The sequence below is a fragment of the Mytilus trossulus genome, chromosome 3, assembly GCF_036588685.1.
Source record: "Mytilus trossulus isolate FHL-02 chromosome 3, PNRI_Mtr1.1.1.hap1, whole genome shotgun sequence".
NCBI classification, from domain to species: Eukaryota; Metazoa; Mollusca; class Bivalvia; order Mytilida; family Mytilidae; genus Mytilus; species Mytilus trossulus.
The window spans coordinates 91,411,428-91,433,220 of record NC_086375.1 but is presented as its reverse complement, the minus strand read 5'-3'; the positions used below and the strand labels follow the sequence as shown (position 1 = coordinate 91,433,220).

The 21,793-nt window shown below is 31.4% G+C and overlaps 1 protein-coding gene across 1 annotated transcript in view; it reads left to right on the top strand.

The window, feature by feature from the left end:
• The window catches only part of LOC134712833 (glutamic acid-rich protein-like), a 32,875-nt gene extending 17,015 nt beyond the window's left edge, over nt 1–15,860 (top strand). The window contains exons 2-6 of the mRNA XM_063574783.1: nt 7,154–8,289; nt 10,296–10,373; nt 11,434–11,496; nt 12,329–12,441; nt 14,724–15,860. Coding sequence (XP_063430853.1) covers nt 7,167–8,289; nt 10,296–10,373; nt 11,434–11,496; nt 12,329–12,441; nt 14,724–14,921 — 1,575 coding nt within the window. The 5' untranslated portion in view covers nt 7,154–7,166 and the 3' untranslated portion in view covers nt 14,922–15,860. The remainder of the gene's footprint in view (nt 1–7,153; nt 8,290–10,295; nt 10,374–11,433; nt 11,497–12,328; nt 12,442–14,723) is intronic.
• The last annotated feature ends 5,933 nt before the right edge of the window (nt 15,861–21,793 follow it).

Below are 21,793 nucleotides of genomic sequence, written 5' to 3'. Positions count from 1 at the left end.
TTCCAATCAAAATTAAACAATTTTCATTAGAGAAGTCGATGACTTATATATTCAACAACCCAAAATGATTTTTTTCTTTAACAGGCGTGTTTACAAAAACTACTCATAAGGATATGCTGAATCCAAGATTAGAAAAATCAATTTGGTTGACCTCTAATGATGTTAGCGCACAATTCTCATGGGAGGAATGCTATTTAGCACTTCGACACAATAAAACATCAATATTTGATATATATGATAGAATTGCATGTTAAATATCCATTTATTTATGATTAAGGAATAGAAAATTACGGAATGATATGACACAGAGAGATGATGGAGTTCCAATGATAACTATTGAAGATTACGTTATTTGATTTATTTTTCTCTTTCGTAACGTAATGTGTGCGCACGGCACATGTTTCTTCGTGACTTTATTGTATGCACGAGACATAAAACTTTCAAATGTCAAATATAATCTGTTTGAATTTAACAAGCAGATTATTTCATTGTATTTATTTTCTTTATGATCATTTTAAAGAATATAAGCCATTAAATTCTTACTCCGAAATTATTGAACTATTGACCTTTTTGTAATTTTGGATCCTCAATGCTCATCAACTTTATACATGTTTGGATTTATACGTATTTTGATCTGAGTCTCACTTATGAGTCTTATGTAGACGAAACGCGCGTCTGGCGTATTTAATGATAATCCTGGTACCTTTGATAACTATCATCTTAATTCAAATCTAAATAAATTTAATGCTTTGTTGAAAACGTTTTGTGTCCCTCGGAAACATAATATGTGGTGTATTCTACCCATGAACTGCTCTGACGATGGGGAGTCTGGTGGTTTGATAAACATAATTACCTGGTCATTGTCGAAATAGGTATTGTAAGAAAGACAATAACAATCAAAACCAAGGAGTAAAAAAAGACTCATAAAACCATAAGACACTTACATCAACAGTACAAATAATAAATAATTAGGTTTACCAATTGATTAGGTAAAAGTACCCAGGGAATTTGGTGTCCACCGGAAACATAATATGTGGTGTATTCTACCCCTGAACTGCTCTGACGAAGGAGAGCCTGGTGGATAAGTAAACGTTGTTACTTGGTCATTGTCGACCTAGGTATCGTAAGAAAATACCGTCGGTACTTTTACCTGATCATTTGGTAACCCAAATTATTTGTTTTTGGGTAAAAATATCCAGATCATTGATAATTTGGCATATTGAGAAGTTTTTATTTACTCTATTTTTTTTTATGCTTTTGCCTGGTTCCTTTGATAACTCTTTACACCACTGGCTCGATGCCACTGCTGGTGGACGTTTCGTTACCGATGATATCACGACTTCGCTTTTAAACTTACTAAAATAACCTGAAAAATATTATATGCGTTTTGCGAATAAAAAATAAAACACAAAAGTAAAATATTCAGTTAAAGGGTTCCTTTTTAACTGAATATTTCATTATTGTGTTTTATTTTTTATTTAGATTATTTTACTTATTCAATGTGTTATTGCTCTTATCCATACATCATATCAATAACAGATGTTCCCAGTATGATGCCTCTCTGTTTTTATTTTCCGCTCCAAAAGATTTAATGATTCTTTATGTTCGTTTATGATAAAGTGTCATACAATTTTAAATTTCTTAAAATTCCTCCATACACTGCTCGCATTCAATATTTGTATGATGATTTTGAACATTATGTTTGTAAATGCATTCATATTAATGCAAAAAATAGCTACAAAACGAAAAGGAACTCCTTTTGAGTATCTTATTTCTACCATGGACTTTCATTACCCTAAAATGTGATAAAAAGTTACAAACAAATGACGGTAAAAAAAGATGTTTTAGAGTGAAAATATTTATAGAATAAGTTACGGTAGAAATTCTTTGAAAATGAAATAATTAAACAGACACGTCCCACATTGATGTAATGTTGCGGTGAACAAATTTCCCGTGAGACAATGCTAAATAGATTCAGTAGGTGTTAATGTTTTGATCAAAGCAAAGAATATAGTGATGGTGTTATGTATTCGCGAAGATAGACGTTGTCTGGTCTGGTAAAGATCAATTTAATACTCAAACGTGTTGATTTTTCTTGGATTTCCATTTAAGTAAGAAGATTTACGATACAATTAGCCGAATATTTCCTGAATTACATAACTTCCTTACTTCTCCAGAGCATGTATGTGTTATATGGATGGCATGTGACATTATTCAAAGTCTGTTTATAATTGATACCGCTTAAGTGCATGTTTCTGCAGGTTGTGATGTCACAACTTTAACCTTTGGTTAAAGTTATATTACAGTAAAGGGTCATATATCAAAGATTTTTTAACCAAATTTGGCTTAAGGCAGCGGTATGTTTAACTTCGAACGATAAATCGAAAACATAAATGCGTCCATTTTCTATTTTTTGAAAAAGTAATGAAAATGTCATATCTCCTTACAGTTATGCTGTTCAGTTTAGACGTTATTTCCAATTATATGAAGGGATCAATTAAAGTGCTTGGATGGGACTTCCCCATCAGCAGAAACAATCATTTTACTTGATTAAAGCGGACATGCATTTATCGACAACATATTAATTTAAAAGAAAATCTGCTCATTGGTCTTAAAGATTTGATGATTTTATTACAAATTTTAAAACGCTTTTAACGCGATCTTGTGTACTTTCTACTCAATGGTAAACCTACTTTGAAAGAAATACACTCATCATAGATCATCATAGATACCAGGATTGAAGAGTTATATATTTGCGCCAGACGCGCGTGTTGTCTTAAATAGACTCATCAGTTACGCTCCAGTAAAACATGTGAAAAAGGCCAAATAAAGAACGAAGTTGTAGAGCATTGAGGACCAAAATTCCTAAATGTTTTGCCAAATACAGCTTCCGTCCATTCAATAATGTTTCAAAAACGAAATCCTGAGATTTCAACGATCCAAAACTGTATCAAAATTTCCCCCAATTTTTATACATATCCCATGTACTGTTTAAGTTTGCAACTCAATGTTGAAATTGTATGAATTTGGTTATCATTTCAAGTCATTTTTGTTCGTATTGCTTGTCAACTCTTTCGGCTCTTATATCTAAAAGATATCTATATAAAAAAAATTGTTTCTTCCATCAACTACCGTAGAAAATATAGCAATAAACATAGAGAGTCTTCAAAGGTTTTTTTTCACTTGTGTTGATTAGTTTATGTTTTATATGAAAATTTCCATTTCATGTTATTTATACGGCGAAGTACGCAATATTCTCATTTTTCATACCTCAAAGTGAAAACATTGAAAATCAATTTAGGTAAGTATTTGCTCTTCATTATCTAAGATATACATGATGTGTTTATTGAGATAATCCATCCCGTTGATCAAATGAACTTTGACCTTTGTTGTTATGACGTGGTCATGACGTGGGACGCATGTTAAATCGTTTCTTATTAATCGCAGGTCTTTTCATATCAATAATATGGTATTTTTTATTACGACCATGTTTGATGATTAAATTATTGATTTCTATTGTTTTGACGATTCCATGTTTGGTACAATGGCGAGTTTTATGTTTGCACAAAAAATCAAATGTATTCATTATGAATCATAAAACCCACTGATTTGACGACCAATCCCATCTATATGATGGCCTACCTTATAACTTCACTATTATCGACATTTATTTGACATAAAGAGACAGAAATACCAAATTGTGGGCAGGTTATTGTGGTAATTGCACAAAAGTGCAGAATCCTTTGCTTCGACCATTCAACCCTAGTTTTAGTATTCATTATTACGGACGCAATCAGTATTTTGTTCGACGGTTACGTAATATTTGTTTCACAGCTTATCACAAATAAGTTCATTTCTTTTTAATTGTCTTTTTTTCCATATCACCGATATGCGAATATAATAAAGAGTGTTTCATATATGCGTGTTATATTTGTTAAAAGGTATCTCCGGATTAAATCAATATGATATAGTGTATTAAATAATACAAGATCAATGTATTCTGGTGTCTTTTAAGATTTTCAATTTTCAAAACACAATAATACCGGAAATTAGTTTAAAATGTGTCAGATTTCTAGGTTTTAATGATTATAGGATATTAACATGGTTAAGAATGGAGAGAAATTTGTACAAACACAATTACGTGATGGATTATATCAAATGCCTTATTTTACTCAATTTACCATACAAATATATCAAGTTTTCCAATCACATTTTCAAAAACGATAATCTATGTTAATACATTTCACTTTTTTAGAAATCCCTATTAGCCTAGAAAAGTTGATTGAAAAAGGATGCTTTGATCTATACCTTCACACGAATTAAAATTTAAAAAACGTGAAATATGTCTTGCCATCCAAATGAAATGTTGATTTTAATACAAAATACATAAGAAGCCGAACTTACTCTGTAATTAGTAAAATTATGAACATCTTCGATTGAAGGACACAAATTTAAAATCAAACATAGTTACTTAAGTCAGTTAACAACAATTTGAGATCAAAAACAACAACAAAGCTCGGGTTTCTTTGCTTTTAGTCTCGTCTAGTGTATTAAGGGAATTTGTTTCATGAGCCAATTCATCATGCCATTTCCATTAAATCAGGCAGTCACTGATTTAAAAAAAGTCGGATTTATAGAAAACAAATCGTCATCCATGTTTAAATAAAAGGAGGTAATTTTTGGTATACGACAATGAGACAAAGATCAAAAGCACAAAATATAAAAGACACTTCATCGTCGTAAAAGTCTGTCATTGTCCGCATTAAATAATTATATATAGATAGATATGCTTGATAAGACAATCCTCCGCTTTTCCCTTATTATTTTATAAAACTATATGATTCTATCTCCGGCTTTCTATTGTATTATAATGCCGCGATTTTGGGAATGTTTTTCCCCTTAAAATGTCCAGTACCCAGGAATATGGCAGTTGTAATCTAATAGTTCGTTTCTATATATGTTGCATTGTCGTTTGTTTTTTGTTGCACATCAGTGATTCTGTTGTTTCGTAGTTTTTGCTTATATAGTTGACGTGTATCCTTCGGTTTTGGTCTGTACCCCGGACTTGTTTTCTCTAACTTGATTTATGACTTTTGAACAACGGTAATATTTCCTGGCTCATAAGGGACGATGGCAGCCTTTTTATAATTTACACCACTTTCTAACACTGCCTAAAATTCTACATAAATAGTAAACTGAAGTATCATAACCGTTTACTTTTTTTTACCCCCATTTTTGTTTTTTGTCCATGGATTTTTGAGTTTTGAACAGAGGTATACTACCGTTGCTTTTATTTGATATCTTTGAAATCATAAGGCCACTATTGCTTCAGATACACTTCAGTATGGTACACAAAAGAGCAACCTCAAATATAGAATGCAAATACAACCGTGCCACCTGTACTACTATTGCCTTTATTTGAAAAGATTGTTTTCAACCTTCTATTTGTAATAAATTTTCTGTCCAATTTTACCTTAATCTATATGAGTAATTCTCAACATATGATGCATTAAAGGGAAAGCTTAAAACAAGTATAGTTTTGTTTAAATTGTATAGAATGAATTTTAACGATAAAAATTATGCATCAAATTTTGATACAGAGGTTCAGAAAATATACATTAATATGCTTGTTGGGAAGCTTATTGTCTGCTATTAAAGCTTATCTATAACAAATTGATTTATACTATTAGCTTGTAGTCTGAAATGAATTCAGTGTTTAATTAAGAGTTTTACCAGAATCAATATCACACTAAGCTATTTGGATTTCTGTTGAAAACATCTGCTGTGATCGGTACCAAGTTCCTGTGATTGATCTCCATACTGCGATGTTTGTCCGTGTAGTTCCTAGTAATTAATCTGAACTGTGACGACAAGACATCATTTAATTAATCAAACGTGTCAATTGCACAACATAAGCCCTAGTCAACAGAAAATAAGTATACTAAGAGAAGGATATTTTACATATGCATATTGGATTAATTCAATCTTTCGACTATAGGAGACAACAGATTGTTATAGAATTATATGGTCAGATTTTTATATTGCATAAAATATATGTTCCTTCCATATTTAATAACCTGCTTGTAGTGTAGAGATTAAGCTATTGACTATACTTTCGTGTTTTAAATTTTTCTAGATGTAGAACTCAATTGAAACCTTGTAAATACATAATTTGAGCAATATACCAAATTTAAATCTGTTTTTATTACGTGATTTACAATTAACTATAAGTGAAATATGGAATTTGATAGTTACTCTCCGTTCTAAGTATTTTGACAATGGAAAAAAAAATGAGGACATGATAAATAAGATTGTTCGTTTCTAATCAGGTTTTCTCTTTTGTTGTAAAGATTAAACAGAAAGGGAAACGCCACGTCGAAAATTTTAAACAAAGTGCACTACACAGTTATATTTATTACAACCTTTCTTATGTCTAGATATGTTGTGTGAAACAGAAATGATTCTATTTTCAAAATTACAAATATACGAATATCTTCAAGTTATTTGTGTAATTTTGCTATTGTCTCATCGACGGATATTCCACATCTTTTATCAATTAGAGATATTTAATTCAGTTAAGCCCGAAAGAGAAATAGATATGCAAGAACATGTCGTATGTTTAGAGTTTAAAACTCGCTAGAGATACTAGGCTTATAATTCAATACGTCAGACGCGTGTTTTGACTACAAAAGACCCATATGTGACATTCATATCTAAATAGTTGGATGGTCCAAATCTGTAATGATGTTGAAGTGCAATTAATTACAAAATTTCAAAAAGTTGTGCAAATCTGGCTTATGCCATCTATTTCTGGTTGAAGAAACAATGTGAACGTGTTATTATCAGTGAAATATGGTGTGACTGCATCGTTAATATTTCTTGTCAGGACATGCGCACTAACAAATAGTCTAGTGATACTCTCGGGGACAAAACGTTCATCAGCAGTGACATTGACCCAGTGGTTTTAAAAAACCTTTTTTATTTGATACGCTTCAAACACGTTCCATGCTCACAAAACTGAAAATTGGTGGTAAACCAAAAATATCCAAAATCAAAAATGGTGACCAATATGGTTACACCTTGCATTTTATCAGATAAAATCTGTATTTTGTATTTGTTTGCATTTCTAATCGTTTTATTTTACTAATTGTAGGTAATTTGCCAGAATGAGAGAATTTTTGTTATTACCGGTTATTCTTACATTCCTACAATTTAGACAGAGTCAATCATTTTCTGTTCAAAAACGACACACAAAGTCAAATTCAGATTTAGATAATGCTTTAGAAGTGTTGAGAAGAAAACGGAGACGGATTGATGATTCTAATATACGAACAATGTATGGAGATTTAGCAAGTCAGTATTTGCCTTATGATGAATATGTCCCAGGTGGATATAACGAAGATGATGTTGAAAAGGAAGATCTAGCAGATCAGTATCAACTTGCTAAAATCCTCAATTCATATCAAGACCAATATAGAGATGACACCGATAATACTATTACACAAGATCAGTCGAGTGAAACGGAAACACCAACAATTGAGGAAATTAAAGAGATGTTTGATGAGATTGATAAAAATGACGCAAAGGATAAAGTCGAACGATCAGATTCAAAACCTGATAAGAAAAGTGATAAAATTTCACAACAACAAATGGATGAACTCTTATCTGAAGCAGCAAAAGTTCCCACTGATAATACAAAACCGTCAGTAGATGAAAAAAGCAAAGGAAATACACCAGAACCGGTTTCACCTGACGAGCTGAAAGATGTCTTTAAAGACACAAAAACTCAGGAACAACAAGACGATCGGGGGAACGCAAACGTCGGATCAATTAGTCAAGAATACGTTAATAATAACCAAGGCAATTCTTTACAAAAAAAGAAGAAACGTATGGCAAAGCGAGATAACAACTCAGAAAAAGAAGAAGAGACAAAAGATGAAATGCTTTTAAATCTTGTCCAGGAAGTACAAGAACTACGTGGAAAGGTTGCTAAGCTACAGCTTGTAGAATATCTTGAAGACAAAGAGAATGATTATTTAGCATCTGCTTTGAAAGCAGCTACACTAGCTCAACTAGGAAAAGCTGAACCATATCTTGAAGATGAATACGGGGATATTCAGAAAGCTCTCGACATAGAAGAGACCCTTCAAGCTATTAAAGAAGCAACTGAAGGCCCAGAGGAAGACGAAGAGGAACCAGTTCAAGAAGTTACTGAAAAACGTAGTCAGCCGCCTTTTGAAGACAACCTAGGTGTGTGGTATGATGAACCTGTCCCTGGCCAAGAACAAGGTATTTGAAATAAGTATATAGACATGGCTACACTGAATAGGGTCAAAATTGTAAACTTAGAAATGGTTGTAAGAAACTTTTTCATAATAGCATTATATGTGGTAACATATCAAAATAGAAATAATGAACTCCAACTAACAAAATAAAACGCAATAAACCAACATAACAAGTGAAAATAACTGACATACTCCTCACTTTTTACTGACATTTGTCGAAGAAAATGGTGGGTATGACCTGTTTTAAAGCTAGCTTAAGCTCCCACTTATATGACAGTTGTTATATCATAGTTTAATTACACGATGGACATAATAGGTTAAAGTAACATTTATTTTGATCCAGCTCTCAAAACTGTTTAAACATACATCACAGACATACAACTAAATATGCATATGTCTTTATCAATGTGAATGATAATATAGACATAATTTCTTTTATTTTTTCAAACAATAGTTATACTGTTCTGAGATTAGACTAAACAATATTGTACTTTTAATTGCACGGTTTATTTCTTTTTAATATTCATATAAAGTTGTGAATTGCTGTTGAAATATAATATTGCAAATAATTGAATCATTTAAAAGTGGTGTGCTTGATGTTCATACTCTAACCATATCCCTGTCCTACTGTCCTCTATGGTGAAATGAGACTTATCATTGAATCTGTAGCAATATTACGAGTGTCACAAGTGGAACAGGATCTGTTTGTCGTTCCTAAGCAACTACGGTTTTATCTCCAGTATGGTTCGTGTTAGTAAATGTTCGTTTTTTTACATGAACTGTTTTGTGTGTATATTAGTCGTTTCGTCTTCTTTTGATATTTGACGTATTTAGGTAAGTCAGTTAATAAAGGCAACAGTAGTATACCACTGTTCAAAACTCCTAAATCCATGGACAAAAATACAAATTCGGGGCAACAAACCAAAACTGGGGGAAACGCATTAAATATAATACGAAAATGTAACACACACAGAAACGGACCGAGCATCAGACAAAATCCCACGAGAATAACAAATATAACATCAAAAACAAATACATGAATTTGGGATAGACAAGTACCGTGCCACGTATTATCGCAATGTGAATTTACACTAAAAAAAAAAGAGAAAACAAACGACACAACGTTAAAATGTAATACACACAGAAACGAACTATAATATAAGTGAGTTGGTGCATTGTATTGAGAGTCGTTAATTATGTTTACTCAACTACAAACATGAGTATACGGAAGCTTTTTCAGTCAGTGATACATATACTAAACTACACATAGAATTGCTAGCAAATATGAATTTTAGTTAAGATGGGCAGAAATAAAGATAAGATGAAAGTTTTAAAAGAAATACCAATCAATAGCACTATGACCACGTCACATTATCACAAAATAACAAAAGAATAAGATTATAACATTTTTAAAACTTTTTTGTATCAACATTTAAGCAGGTAAAATTGACGTGCTTAATTGGCCGTACTGAATACTAGTATCAAAATATGTATACTGCAATTTTCGAAGCAATGATGAGGTCATTATTTCTTAGTTGATAACTCGATACTCAAAAAGACTCAGTTTAATTGTCATTAACCGTACTATGAGTACTTCTTTAAGAACACGATTTGAAATTTATAAATCTTTCATAATGAAAGATTGGTGTTTTTTCCTTCATTTTTGTCGATTGAGAGTTGAATAATTATTGGCATTTTCTGCAGGATTCGAGTTGCCTAACCCATATTTGTGTCTCGATCTGCCCTGATACGCAATTTGATTTATATTACATCTTCGTATGCTTATTAAGTAGGCTAGCAAGTATGCGTAATTTTATTAATACACTTTTGATTATAGAGCATTTCATTCATTAACTCTAAAACGATTGAATTCCTTATTTCCCTACTCTAATTTTCTCTCTATCAATATGTTTTATCCCAGCGTAAATAAAGGAAAAGACAATTCGATTACAATCCGAGACATTTTAATGAATACTTTCACAGGATGTTGACCTGTATTATTATTTACAGGAGATGCTCAACAGAAGTTAGAGGACTTTGTCAAGCAATACAGACAAAGATATGATGTGGAAGACGAAAATGAAAACGGTAGGAATAAAACAATCATATATTAAAATGTTAGATGAAAGTTTTCCAGCAATGTGAAAAAACATAACTATCCTAAGCATTATTGACAGTACATGATTTCGATTGAACTAGTTATGCCAATTTTATGTTGATGCCCATTTGGGTTCCAAGCTTACCGAATGGATGTTTTCAACATTTATCGATGCCAATTTATTAGCTAGCACATATATACATATCTCAGACAAAAGACGAGGTGATATAAGGAACCTTATTTGATCTTATGCTTTACTGAAATTTGAAAGGTTAACTTAAAACTTCTTTTTATTTCTTTTTTTAAAGTTGAGGTGTGTAGAAAAATTAAAACCTTGAATTGTTTAACCTTATAGTTATGATGCAGTTTTAGTTTCATAAAAAGTGTTCTCCTTACTTGACTTAGATTGTCGGACTTTTATTTGTTTGTAGGTGAAGTTGTCAAGTTTATACACCAATACTTTCCTTTTCAAAGGGGGCTAATTCTATACAAACTTAGTAACTTAAGTGTGTGAAAATGTGTCAGAAAAGTTTGCTGTCTTTAAGCTATAGACTATGTAACTATTTGTACCATCCTAAATATAGTTTTAAACTATATAACGTATCATCCAAGAGAGAGAGATAAAATGTCAATTGATTGTGATCAATTGAAACTGAAACAGAATTGGGTACTTTATTGACACAAATTTAGTAATAATGGCTTGTAAGTTTCAAAATATTTATGTGGCTCAGTCATTTGATGTCATCTTTGATAGCTCATTTTACTCAGTTCACAGAAATTGAGATGTAATAGGTTATCATCGGACCTTACAATTTAAATAATTGTAGTGAACCTGCAGGGAACATTGCTTTCTTCAATAATTTTTAATTTCCACAAAACGTTCCGACATGGCTGAGTATTTGTGGATCCAACATAACATATTGAACACCTATGCAAACCAGACTTCTGACGGAAATGTTAGTGTGACCATGTCTCTTTATCCCAGCCTTCCTATATGACAACTTATATAATTTTATATCTTCTATATGCACGATTCTGTTTGTATTTCAGATGTTGAAGATGAAAGCATTGTTCCCGAAAACATGCCTGTTCCAGTTCTCCCGACTACAGAAGGTAAGACATATTTTAGAAATCGAAGAAAGAATGCATGCGTGTTATCAGATTCTCTAATTATACCAATAAAAGACTATCATACGGCAATCGTTTATTTATAAAGGCAAACATTTGTGTTAGTGAATCATGTGTTAAACAAGTACAAGAAAAATTTCTGTATTCAGTATGTGTAAAGAAATAAATAAATATAGATTTGCAGGACGTATATTTGTACTTTGCGGACGAGTTGGTTGACTGTTTTGGAATATTCGTTTCACAGATGATAGCAGATATGTTCTATATGTCGAAACTACTATCGTTGACCGAATTAGACATATCATCTCACATGAGCAACATGACGGGTGTCACTTGTGGAGCCTGATCTGTTGACCCTTTCAAAGCACCTGAGATCAGTTTTGGTGCGGTTTATGGTGCTCAGTGTTTGGGTTTCTATGTTGTAATGTGTACTGTTATTTGTGTGTGTGTCCTCTTTTCCTTTTTGGCCATGGCGTTGTCAGTTCATTTTCGACTTATAAGTTTGAATGTCCTTTGTTATTCTTCGCCTCTCTATTATGAGATATTCGACAACATGTTTCTGTGTGTATAACCTCAAACAACTGAAACTTTTATAGATTATTTAGAGTAATCAACTCAAGAGGAAATATTGTTTTTTGAAAAATAATAGTGTCTTTTAATGTTTTTTTTTTTATTAAAAGATAAAAAAGGACATGAATGAATATACACTGTATATTCATTCATGTCCTTACTGTACCGGGTCTTTTCATACATTATCTTAAAGTGCTCTACGTTCTTTTGTGTTTGTAATAATATGAATAAAATTTATTTTTTGTAGACATCTGTCCACAGCTTGACCTTTTAACCTCAAACTGTGAGGTTGCTTCTTTACTTGATATTGACGATGAAGCAAGAGATTTGTGTAACAGACATGAAGTTTGTTATATCTGTGTAAGTAAGCTAATAACATAGTATTGCAGAAAAGCATGTCTTGTTCGACATCCTTCAGATGTTTGCAAAAGAACTCGGTTTGATACACCGTTTTTTAAAAAGTCAGGAATATGACGGTTGTTTTGCATTCGTAAGATGTGTTTGAGCTTTCAATTTTGCCGTTTTATAAAGGACTTTACGTTTTAATTTTCCCGTGAAGTTCCTAATCAAATTGCAAAATTAAAAGCTCAAACACATCAAACGAATAGATGGCAACTGCCATATTCCTCACTTTGAACATGCATTTTCTTATGTAGAAAATGTTAGATTAAACCTGATTTTATAGCTAGTCGAACCTCTCACTTGTATGACAGTCGTAATTGCCATCATATTGACAACAACGTGTAAACAAAACTAGCAGTCATCTTAAGAAAAAATGTCAAAAATAGGGGTTCAGCAGTCAACATTGTGATTAAATCTAAATCACTATAAAAACAACTAAACAAGTAACAAGTAACAAGCACAAAAGGCATATGACACATTAGCAAAAATACAAGAATACAAAAATTATCATAGAACAATAATACAATGACAGGATGAATAGGAACAAAGCCACGTCAAATGGATTTGACGAAAAACAGACTAAACATTTTAAGTTTGAACGGTTTTACACTAGTAATTTTGGGGCCCTTTATAGCTTGTTGTTCGGTGTGAGCCAAGACTCCGTGTTGATGGCCGTACATTGACCTATAATGGTTAACTTTTTTTTTCAAAATTGTTATTTGGATGGAGAGTTGTCTCATTGGCACTCACACCGCATCTTCCTATGTCTATAAACAGTAAAAGTAATATAAATAAAGACAAAACGTTATTAACAAAACGTTATTAAGATGATCAACAACGTCAGTACCCAGAATCTATACTTGTCTTCAAGACAGTCGTATATTATTTATGAAGTTGACATAGAATATTTCTAAACAAGGTTCTGATACCTTCCGACAAACTTTTATCAAATGTTTACATCTTTGTCTATTCGACCTTTAAAGATGACATTTCCACCAGTCCATTTACTAAATGGAATAATCGTAAGTTTCTTACTTCCTGGTACATTATTACGGATGAAGCGATGTATTTATAAAAGGATTTACCTTATTGTATCATATTGTTTTACACGTTATAACGTTCAGGAAGTATGCGATAAATTGAGTTTCAAGACATTTGCTGATCATGGAAAAATCCATTAATATTGCTTTTTGTTACTCGAAAAGAACTGCAATGATGTCTTATTTATTTTTTTACATTAAATGTTTCACTAGTTAACAAACATTCACATCAAAAGGTTTTCTTCATTATTATATATTTATATATTATTCGATTTACTCTTTATCTGTTCGTCCTATTCTTTTTTAGCCATGGCGTTATCTGATTATTTTCTACTTATGAGTTTGACTGTCCCTCTGGTATATTTCTTCCTCCTTTTAATGTTCCTCTGGTATTATTTGACTGTCTTTTGTATTTTTTTTCTTTCATTTGTGTTGATGTGCTTTGTCTTTTGACATGCCATTTGTTGTCATACAGTAATAATTTATCTACCTATTAAATCAGGGTTAATCTAACATCAGCAAATTAGGAAATGATTTGAAATGTGTATAAGCCATTTTTAATGTGGAACTTTATTAATCGTATTCATGGTATGATGGGTTTGGTTTTTTTTTTTTTAAGTTCTAACCCATTTAATAGTCTTATTAGTCATTTCTACAAACATCGTCATTGAAAATTATCGTTCACATGATATTGCTTAAAGCTTCATATTTAGGAAGACAACGAATAAAAACGTGTTTCTGACTGATGATCTGAACGTTTAAGGTTATCGTTTTGTAGCACATCTAATTTTATATGATTTGATTTGATTTTATTTATACAGTCGTGTGTATGATTCGAAAGACTATTAAAATCATGTTAATCAAATAAAAAAATGTACATAACTTCATCAAATTTGTAGTTTTGTTATTACCTTGTTCTGAGCTTTTGTCGGTAATCCTAGTTTAATATGCAGGCTTGAAAAAATATAATAAAAAAAAATTAAGTAGATGTGACTTGATAGCCAATTTAAAAACTACCCATAAAGTCCAAAGACAAACATGTCAATGGTCACCGTACGGCCTTCGAGAATTAGTTGAGCAAAATTCATACCATATAAATAGCTATAAAGGTAGGCAGGACTAAATGTGAAAGATATTTGGAATGATATGTATTACACAAGTATAATGTTGCTTTATAAACAAAACTTGTTTATTTCATAGGGTGCAACTGTAGGATTAACTCAACAAGACTGTGATACTGGGTTCCGTTCAGAAACAGTAGAAAGATGTAGAACCAGTCATTGTATACAGTCCGGAGCAGAGTTCTTGTGGTTTATCAAGCAAGACCACAAATTCACCAACAGTTTCATTGAACAATGTGATGCTGCATGCGTTAAAAAATACATCGTTGGTGAATAGTATTCATCATTCGTGATCATTGCACACTTGATAATGAATATGTGTGATGTGATATACATGATAATGAATGAAAAGTTAATTGGCATAAAATGCAGGGTTAACATGAAAGGCAAACTGTCCAAACTTATTTCAAATTTCATATATTATTGACAGTGTATATACATACTGTATACAAATAACTTTCAGTCACAGTGTACAACCTTTTCTCTTATTATTTTAATTCTCTAAATTACATTCAATAAGCAGACTGAGAAGGTTTAAAGATGGCATTCAAAGTCGGCATTTAAAACAAAATGTCAAAAAAAGTTATAAAACACATTTCAGCAAAAAAATTACAAAAAACTCAAATATCTTTAAATATGTGGTACAGGTTATGATGAACACTTTGTGTCCCAATGTGGCTGCAACGATATTTCTTTTAGATCAAATTAAAATTAAAAAAGTGTATAACAATAAATGTCTATTTCACAAAGCATGTCACAAAGCATGACTCTACGTCTCAAAACCTCTAAATAAACTTCAATGATTTGCTTGTAAAGATATATGTTGTGGTAAGTAACATTGTGTGTTTTCTGCTATCTGCAAAAATAAAAACGTTTTTTTTTGTAAAAAAAAATATACGCAGTATTTGTTTGAACTCTATGACTAAGTTAATTTTAGTATTTGATTCTGTAACCAAAGACAGATAACTCTTTTCCGTAAAATCTAAATTTTTAATAGGATTTATTTAGACATCATCATGAAGGTTCAAATAAAACGTGAAACAAAATTTAATTGTAGAATAATTATGCATTTCAATCCTACTTCTTAAGTTTGTCTTTAAAGCAAAGCAAATACACAAACTAGAGATAGATTTTATATTTGACCATTAGCTATAGTCTAGTATTTGTATGCTTTGTTACCAATGTGTTTTTTCTGAATAAAGAGATTATGAACGTTTTATGTCTGTAGATCATTCGCTGCTTTTTCATTTATTTTGATAAAACAGATCGTTTAAAGATGTTAATAAGCCGATGACATCAAAATGATTTGTTAATGCAATAAATCAATGCTGAATAAAACCAAGCTTTAAAAAATACCTGCGATTTGCACCCGTGAATATCAATATATTATCAAAACTGATGTTAAAAAAGTAGCTGTGTCATTTCACTGGATTCATTTTCATCCATATTCAATTCGAGTTTTGGGTAGGAAATATAGATACACATTCCCTGTTTTGGGTCATGAAAATTTATGAATTGGGTGAGCAATTCTTTCAAAGATGCGTTAAAATTAAATTATACTGTAATAAATAGAAGCAGAGTGTCCAGAAAAAAAACAAAAGAAACGGTAACTATGGTCTCATACGGTGAATATACAATAGTATTCGTCATAAAAAATGTTTATCCAAAAATACACCATGGTAAATTTCCCGTATTGTATATATTCAACATACTGTTTCCTTATTGTATACGAGAACTAAGTATTTGAATGAATTTATCTTGGTAGAGTTAGGGGTCCATGAAATGTGTTTAAACTCTCCACCTCTTTCTAGAAAAAGTCTTAAACCAATCAGTTATTAGTAACTCTCAGTTATGATGATATTCCCGAGCTTGCCTTTCCTATCACGATTTCCTTAATAAAGAATTGCTTCTTAAGCTATTAAATGAAGAGTGAAAGTTGAAGTCATCTCTTTGATAATTTTACGGACGTGATCAAGAAGTGGTTGACCATTCTGTCTTGGAATATCTGTTGCTAACATTACGACAGATATATTATAATTGTTGTAACCTGAATACCGTACTCTTGGCTTTCAGCTTTATACTAATCAAAAGGTATACTTAAATTATCAATACGAAATGATATTTTATGTGGAGCAGTATATTCTTACCCGTTAGCAGCACCTTAGATCTCCCCGGTGGTTTGTGGGATTCGTGTTGCTAAGTCTTTACTTTTTTGCTATGTTTTGTAAACTGTTTGTTGTCATGACTCTATCAGTTCGTCTTCGAATCTTGAATTTGAATATCATTTTCGTGTCTGCTGCTTCTCTTTATGAATCGACATTCTCAAACATAGTTCCTTGCTTAATTATTGCAGGTTGATTTTGACTTTTTATTACCCCATGTTCAAATTTCATTGAACTTAAATGGAACGGCAAGTCGGGATTTTTAACATTAATCTGTTACCTATTATATAAACATTTATCTTATTAGAATATAACTAACGTTACATGGTTTGCATCACAGACATGAAGGTGATCTAGAATAGACCTCAGTTGAGATGACTATCACCTTACTTATCTTACATAAAGGTACATTGGTATCTAATCAAATATAATTTCGTAGTTTACGTACTCTTTCAAATATTCATAATCAAAATGAAAATTAAATGTAAGGTTGTGTCAGAAACCTCACTGAAAGGTATGACACTTTAATTAAAAAGATCAATTTAGAAACAAATCATTCCAATTTTTATAACATTAATTATATCTTCTGGTGAAAAATTACATTTTTGTAATTAGAATATAACCTTCATTATAAGGCAGTGTTGATTTCAGACAAAAAGTCGATAGATTAATGTCCTTCTCTTCCAGTAAATACAGTAATACAATACTCCTACCCGAATAAAATTCTACACTCATCGAACATAGCATAATAGTATATAAATTGATACTCCAGACGCGCGATTTGTCGTCATAAGACTCATCAGTGATGCTCAAATCATTGGATAGTTAGAAAGCCAAACAATTATAAAGTTGAAGAGCTTTGAGGACCCAAAATTACAAAAAGTTTCATGTCAACACAAAATACGAGTAAATAAAGGCAACGGTAGTATACGGCTGTCGAAATTCATAAATCGATTGAGAAAAAAAACCCCACCAAATCCAGTTACAAACTAAAACTGAGGGAAACACATCAAATATAAGAGGGGTACTACGACACAACAGAAACACACACAGGAACACACTATAATATAATAATGGCTATTTTCCTGACTTGGTACAGGACATTTTAAGAAAAAAATTGTAGGTTGAACCTGGTTTTGTGGCATGCCAAACCTCCCGCTTTTATGGCAATGTTAAATGTTACATTAAAATGAAAATAGTCAATATTACATGACAGTTATCTATATCTGGGATAAAAATTAATTTTAGTATTTTGAAAAAAAATACACTTTTGCAAACAGTAAATACTCATGTCAACGCCGAAGTGGTGACTACTGAAATAGTAATTTTTTGATCGATCAATTATTTTACAGGTGAAAAAACTATAAACCAATTATTTTTCCCAAAAAGTTATCTGTTAATTTGTTTTGAAGAGTGATGTCTGACGGAAGTTATAGCTTTATTCTTTAAATTGCCACTGATTTATCATCAATTCTGAGACTGTAAATCACTTGAAATTTAAAATGTAATTATGGCAACTACAAATACCGTTTTTCAGTAATATAATTTTATATCTATTTTCTGCATAGGCTTACATTATTTCTTTTTAAGAGCCTGTAAAAGTACGTCTATGCTTCAATATCATGATAGAATGTTTAACTTTAGCGGTATCGAATTTAACACAATCTTTATAGTTCTTTCTATGTGTGGACACATTGCACTTGAGGTAACTCAGCAATTAAATAGATCAGCAACAGTATACCCATCCAGCCCGTTCTATCCGTTTATGGTCGGTCGGGGAGTAATCATCCACCAACACAGGCATCAACAAAGTGGTTGTATAAAAACTCATCAAAAAGTAAAATCACAAAAATATTGAACTCAGAGGAAAATCAAATCGGAAAGTCCCTAATCACATGGCAAAATCAAATGACAAAACACATCAAGAACGACTAAACAACAACTGTCATATTTCTGACTTGGTACAGGCATTTTCAAATGTAGAAAATAGTGGATTAAACCTTCTTTTATAGCGCTAAACCTCTCACTTTGTTCGACAGTCTCATCAAATTCCGTTATATTTACAATGATGTGTGAACATTGGGTTCAAAATTCGAATTTAATGACTCAAGGACAGCTTAGCCTGGTACTGATTGTGCACAGATAATATAAGAGAGAAAACTAAAAGATTAACAATGAAATTCTTGGTTAAAACTGTAATGTCATCGTAAATACTTTGGATAGTAAACTAGACACTTTCATTATCAACAGTGACAGCTATCCATTAAGTAAGACTGATCATCTTTTTCAAAATTCAATCAGATATATGGTGAAATCATTTTCTCAGAAAAAAACAATTGATCTATGCTATAGGAAGTAATAAGTTTAAAAAAGATAAATAATTTCTGGCGAAAACAACCTCTTTAGAAATGAACAAAATAATTCAAATAGAAATAAACTTGAAACGATAAGAAAATTGAAAAAAAATGATAGTAGGACATTTTGTTATTGATAGATTTCAACCGATAAGTATTAAACAGTTAATTAAAAATATTGAAAAAAAAAGATTTCTTCATAAATGTTATTTCACGAAGTTGAAAGCATTAAAAAGTAAAATAACAAAAATACCGAAATCCACGGAAAATTCAAATTAGAAAGTATTTGTAGAATTGCAAAATCAAAAGCTCAAACTCATCAAACGAATGGGTGACAACTTTCCTGACTTGGTACAGATGTTCTTTATGTAGAAAATAGTGGATTAAACTTGTCAAAGTACGGATATAACAGTCATCACTGTGTCACAATCTTAAAACAAACAGACAACATGTACAAAAGAAGCACAAAAAACATCCATCAAATTTAACAACCACATTCATTGCTTCGCGTGTTTGACGTCAAAAATGTAAACGTCACACAGGAAGAAATATAAAAAAAAATTCGTTCAAAGTATTTAAAAAAAATCATTGGGAATGGTGGCATATAGGGTTAAGAATCAAAAGTTTTGTAAACTTACACTTTTCTTTGTATTAAACATTTGTTGTAGTTATAAGAATAAGAATAAGAATATTTATTATCGCTATTTTGTGCATTTTTCCTTTGATCTTTTTTTGTGATAATTTTCATATCATGCTACTCGCTTGAGATGGAAAAATTATCGCTAGAAACTAAGGACGCCACGTGCGTTGTTAACGAAATTGACATTGAAATTGACAACGTCGTCATAGGTAAAATAGCGATAAAAAGATTATCATAGGTCATCTCAACTCGATTGCTTTTCTCACTTTCGCTGTTCCAGCTCAAGCGAGAAAATCATTCTCGTTGAGATAATCAACGATAATCTATAATTATCGCTATTTTGTGCATTTTTCCTTTGATCTTTTTTTGTGATAATTTTCATATCATGCTACTCGCTTGAGATGGAAAAATTATCGCTAGAAACTAAGGACGCCACGTGCGTTGTTAACGAAATTGACATTGAAATTGACAACGTCGTCATAGGTAAAATAGCGATAAAAAGATTATCATTGGTCATCTCAACTCGATTGCTTTTCTCACTTTCGCTGTTCCAGCTCAAGCGAGAAAATCATTCTCGTTGAGATAATCAACGATAATCTATAATTATTCCAATTAAGGGCCCTTGATGGGCAGCATAACATGTACACATAAAACAATACATCATGATTTGTAAAAGAAAAACATTTTTATATAATAAAATGAAACATCAAAAAAAGTTGATGTTATTATCTTCATTCTATAAAAAATCATATACTCCAGGCAGCATAAAATCATTGTTATTACATACATTAGTAGTTGACTACAGTTGTAGACAAAGAAAGATAACTCAAATTTCAAAGATTACTTTTACAATGATATCACATAATATTTTTAGAACAGATAAAAGATCCATGCACCTTGCACAAGTTATGTAATTTTCATGACAAATTTTACTTCATTTTATGACTTGATTATATAAGCATATATTTCATTTATAAAATTTCTGGAAATGTTCGTGGATAGGATATTTAGAATATTATAATCAATGCACTACATATTGTTTATCTCAAACGCAGTGATGAGACTTGGGAGATGTATAGATAGAAAGTCAGTTCACAGGGTTTTGATTGCATTTCATGTTGACCCAAAAATGCAAATAATTCATATAAGGGATTTGAATGACATTTTCATTTTTTTCAATTTATTTGTAGATCTTATCGGATAGCATGTGAACTATCAGTCCTCATGGGTATCATCAGCTCAGAAGTCAGCTAATATTATCTCTCAATTGACTATATACAATGACATACATTAAAACCGCAAAACTAGTCATTTTTGACAATATGTCATATACATACTCAGCATATTTTTTATTTCTTAGTATATCTGCTTGAGCTGGTATTTATGTCTTTCAGATTTCAAGAAAATAGCGAAAAAAAAAAAAAAAAACTTTGACCAGAAAACTCAAAACGAGTCGAATGAAGATTTTTGTTATTAGATTTATTTAGAGCTTGTTTGCTATGTTTGCCTCCTTTTATTTATGGTTTGAAGACAATGATCAAAATTAACTGCTAAAATTTACTACAATAGACATTTTGGGCAATAACTTCAATATCGGTTTTTGATTTTTCAAACACAGTTGACAGCAAGCTGTGATAATCCAATGGAATCTACTGATAAATCAATAATATCGAATATGTAAGTCGTATTGCATTCCTCGATGCGATTTTACTTATTTTGGCATTTTTGCTATAACTTGAAAACTACAACAGTATCATCATTATTATGTATAGAGAACATAATACACGAGTTCTGGTCAAGTATTCCAGAATACAAACATACAGGCACTCCTTCTTCTAAAGTGTAACCAGATATGGAACAGCCTATCTTTGGTGGAAAGTACCTTACTATGTGACGTCAGACAGTTAAACTATTGTGGTTTTTTTTTTTTTTTTTTTGTGTCACAGCCAAAAGAACTAATTAGCTAGACAATTTACACAACAGGGACAATATC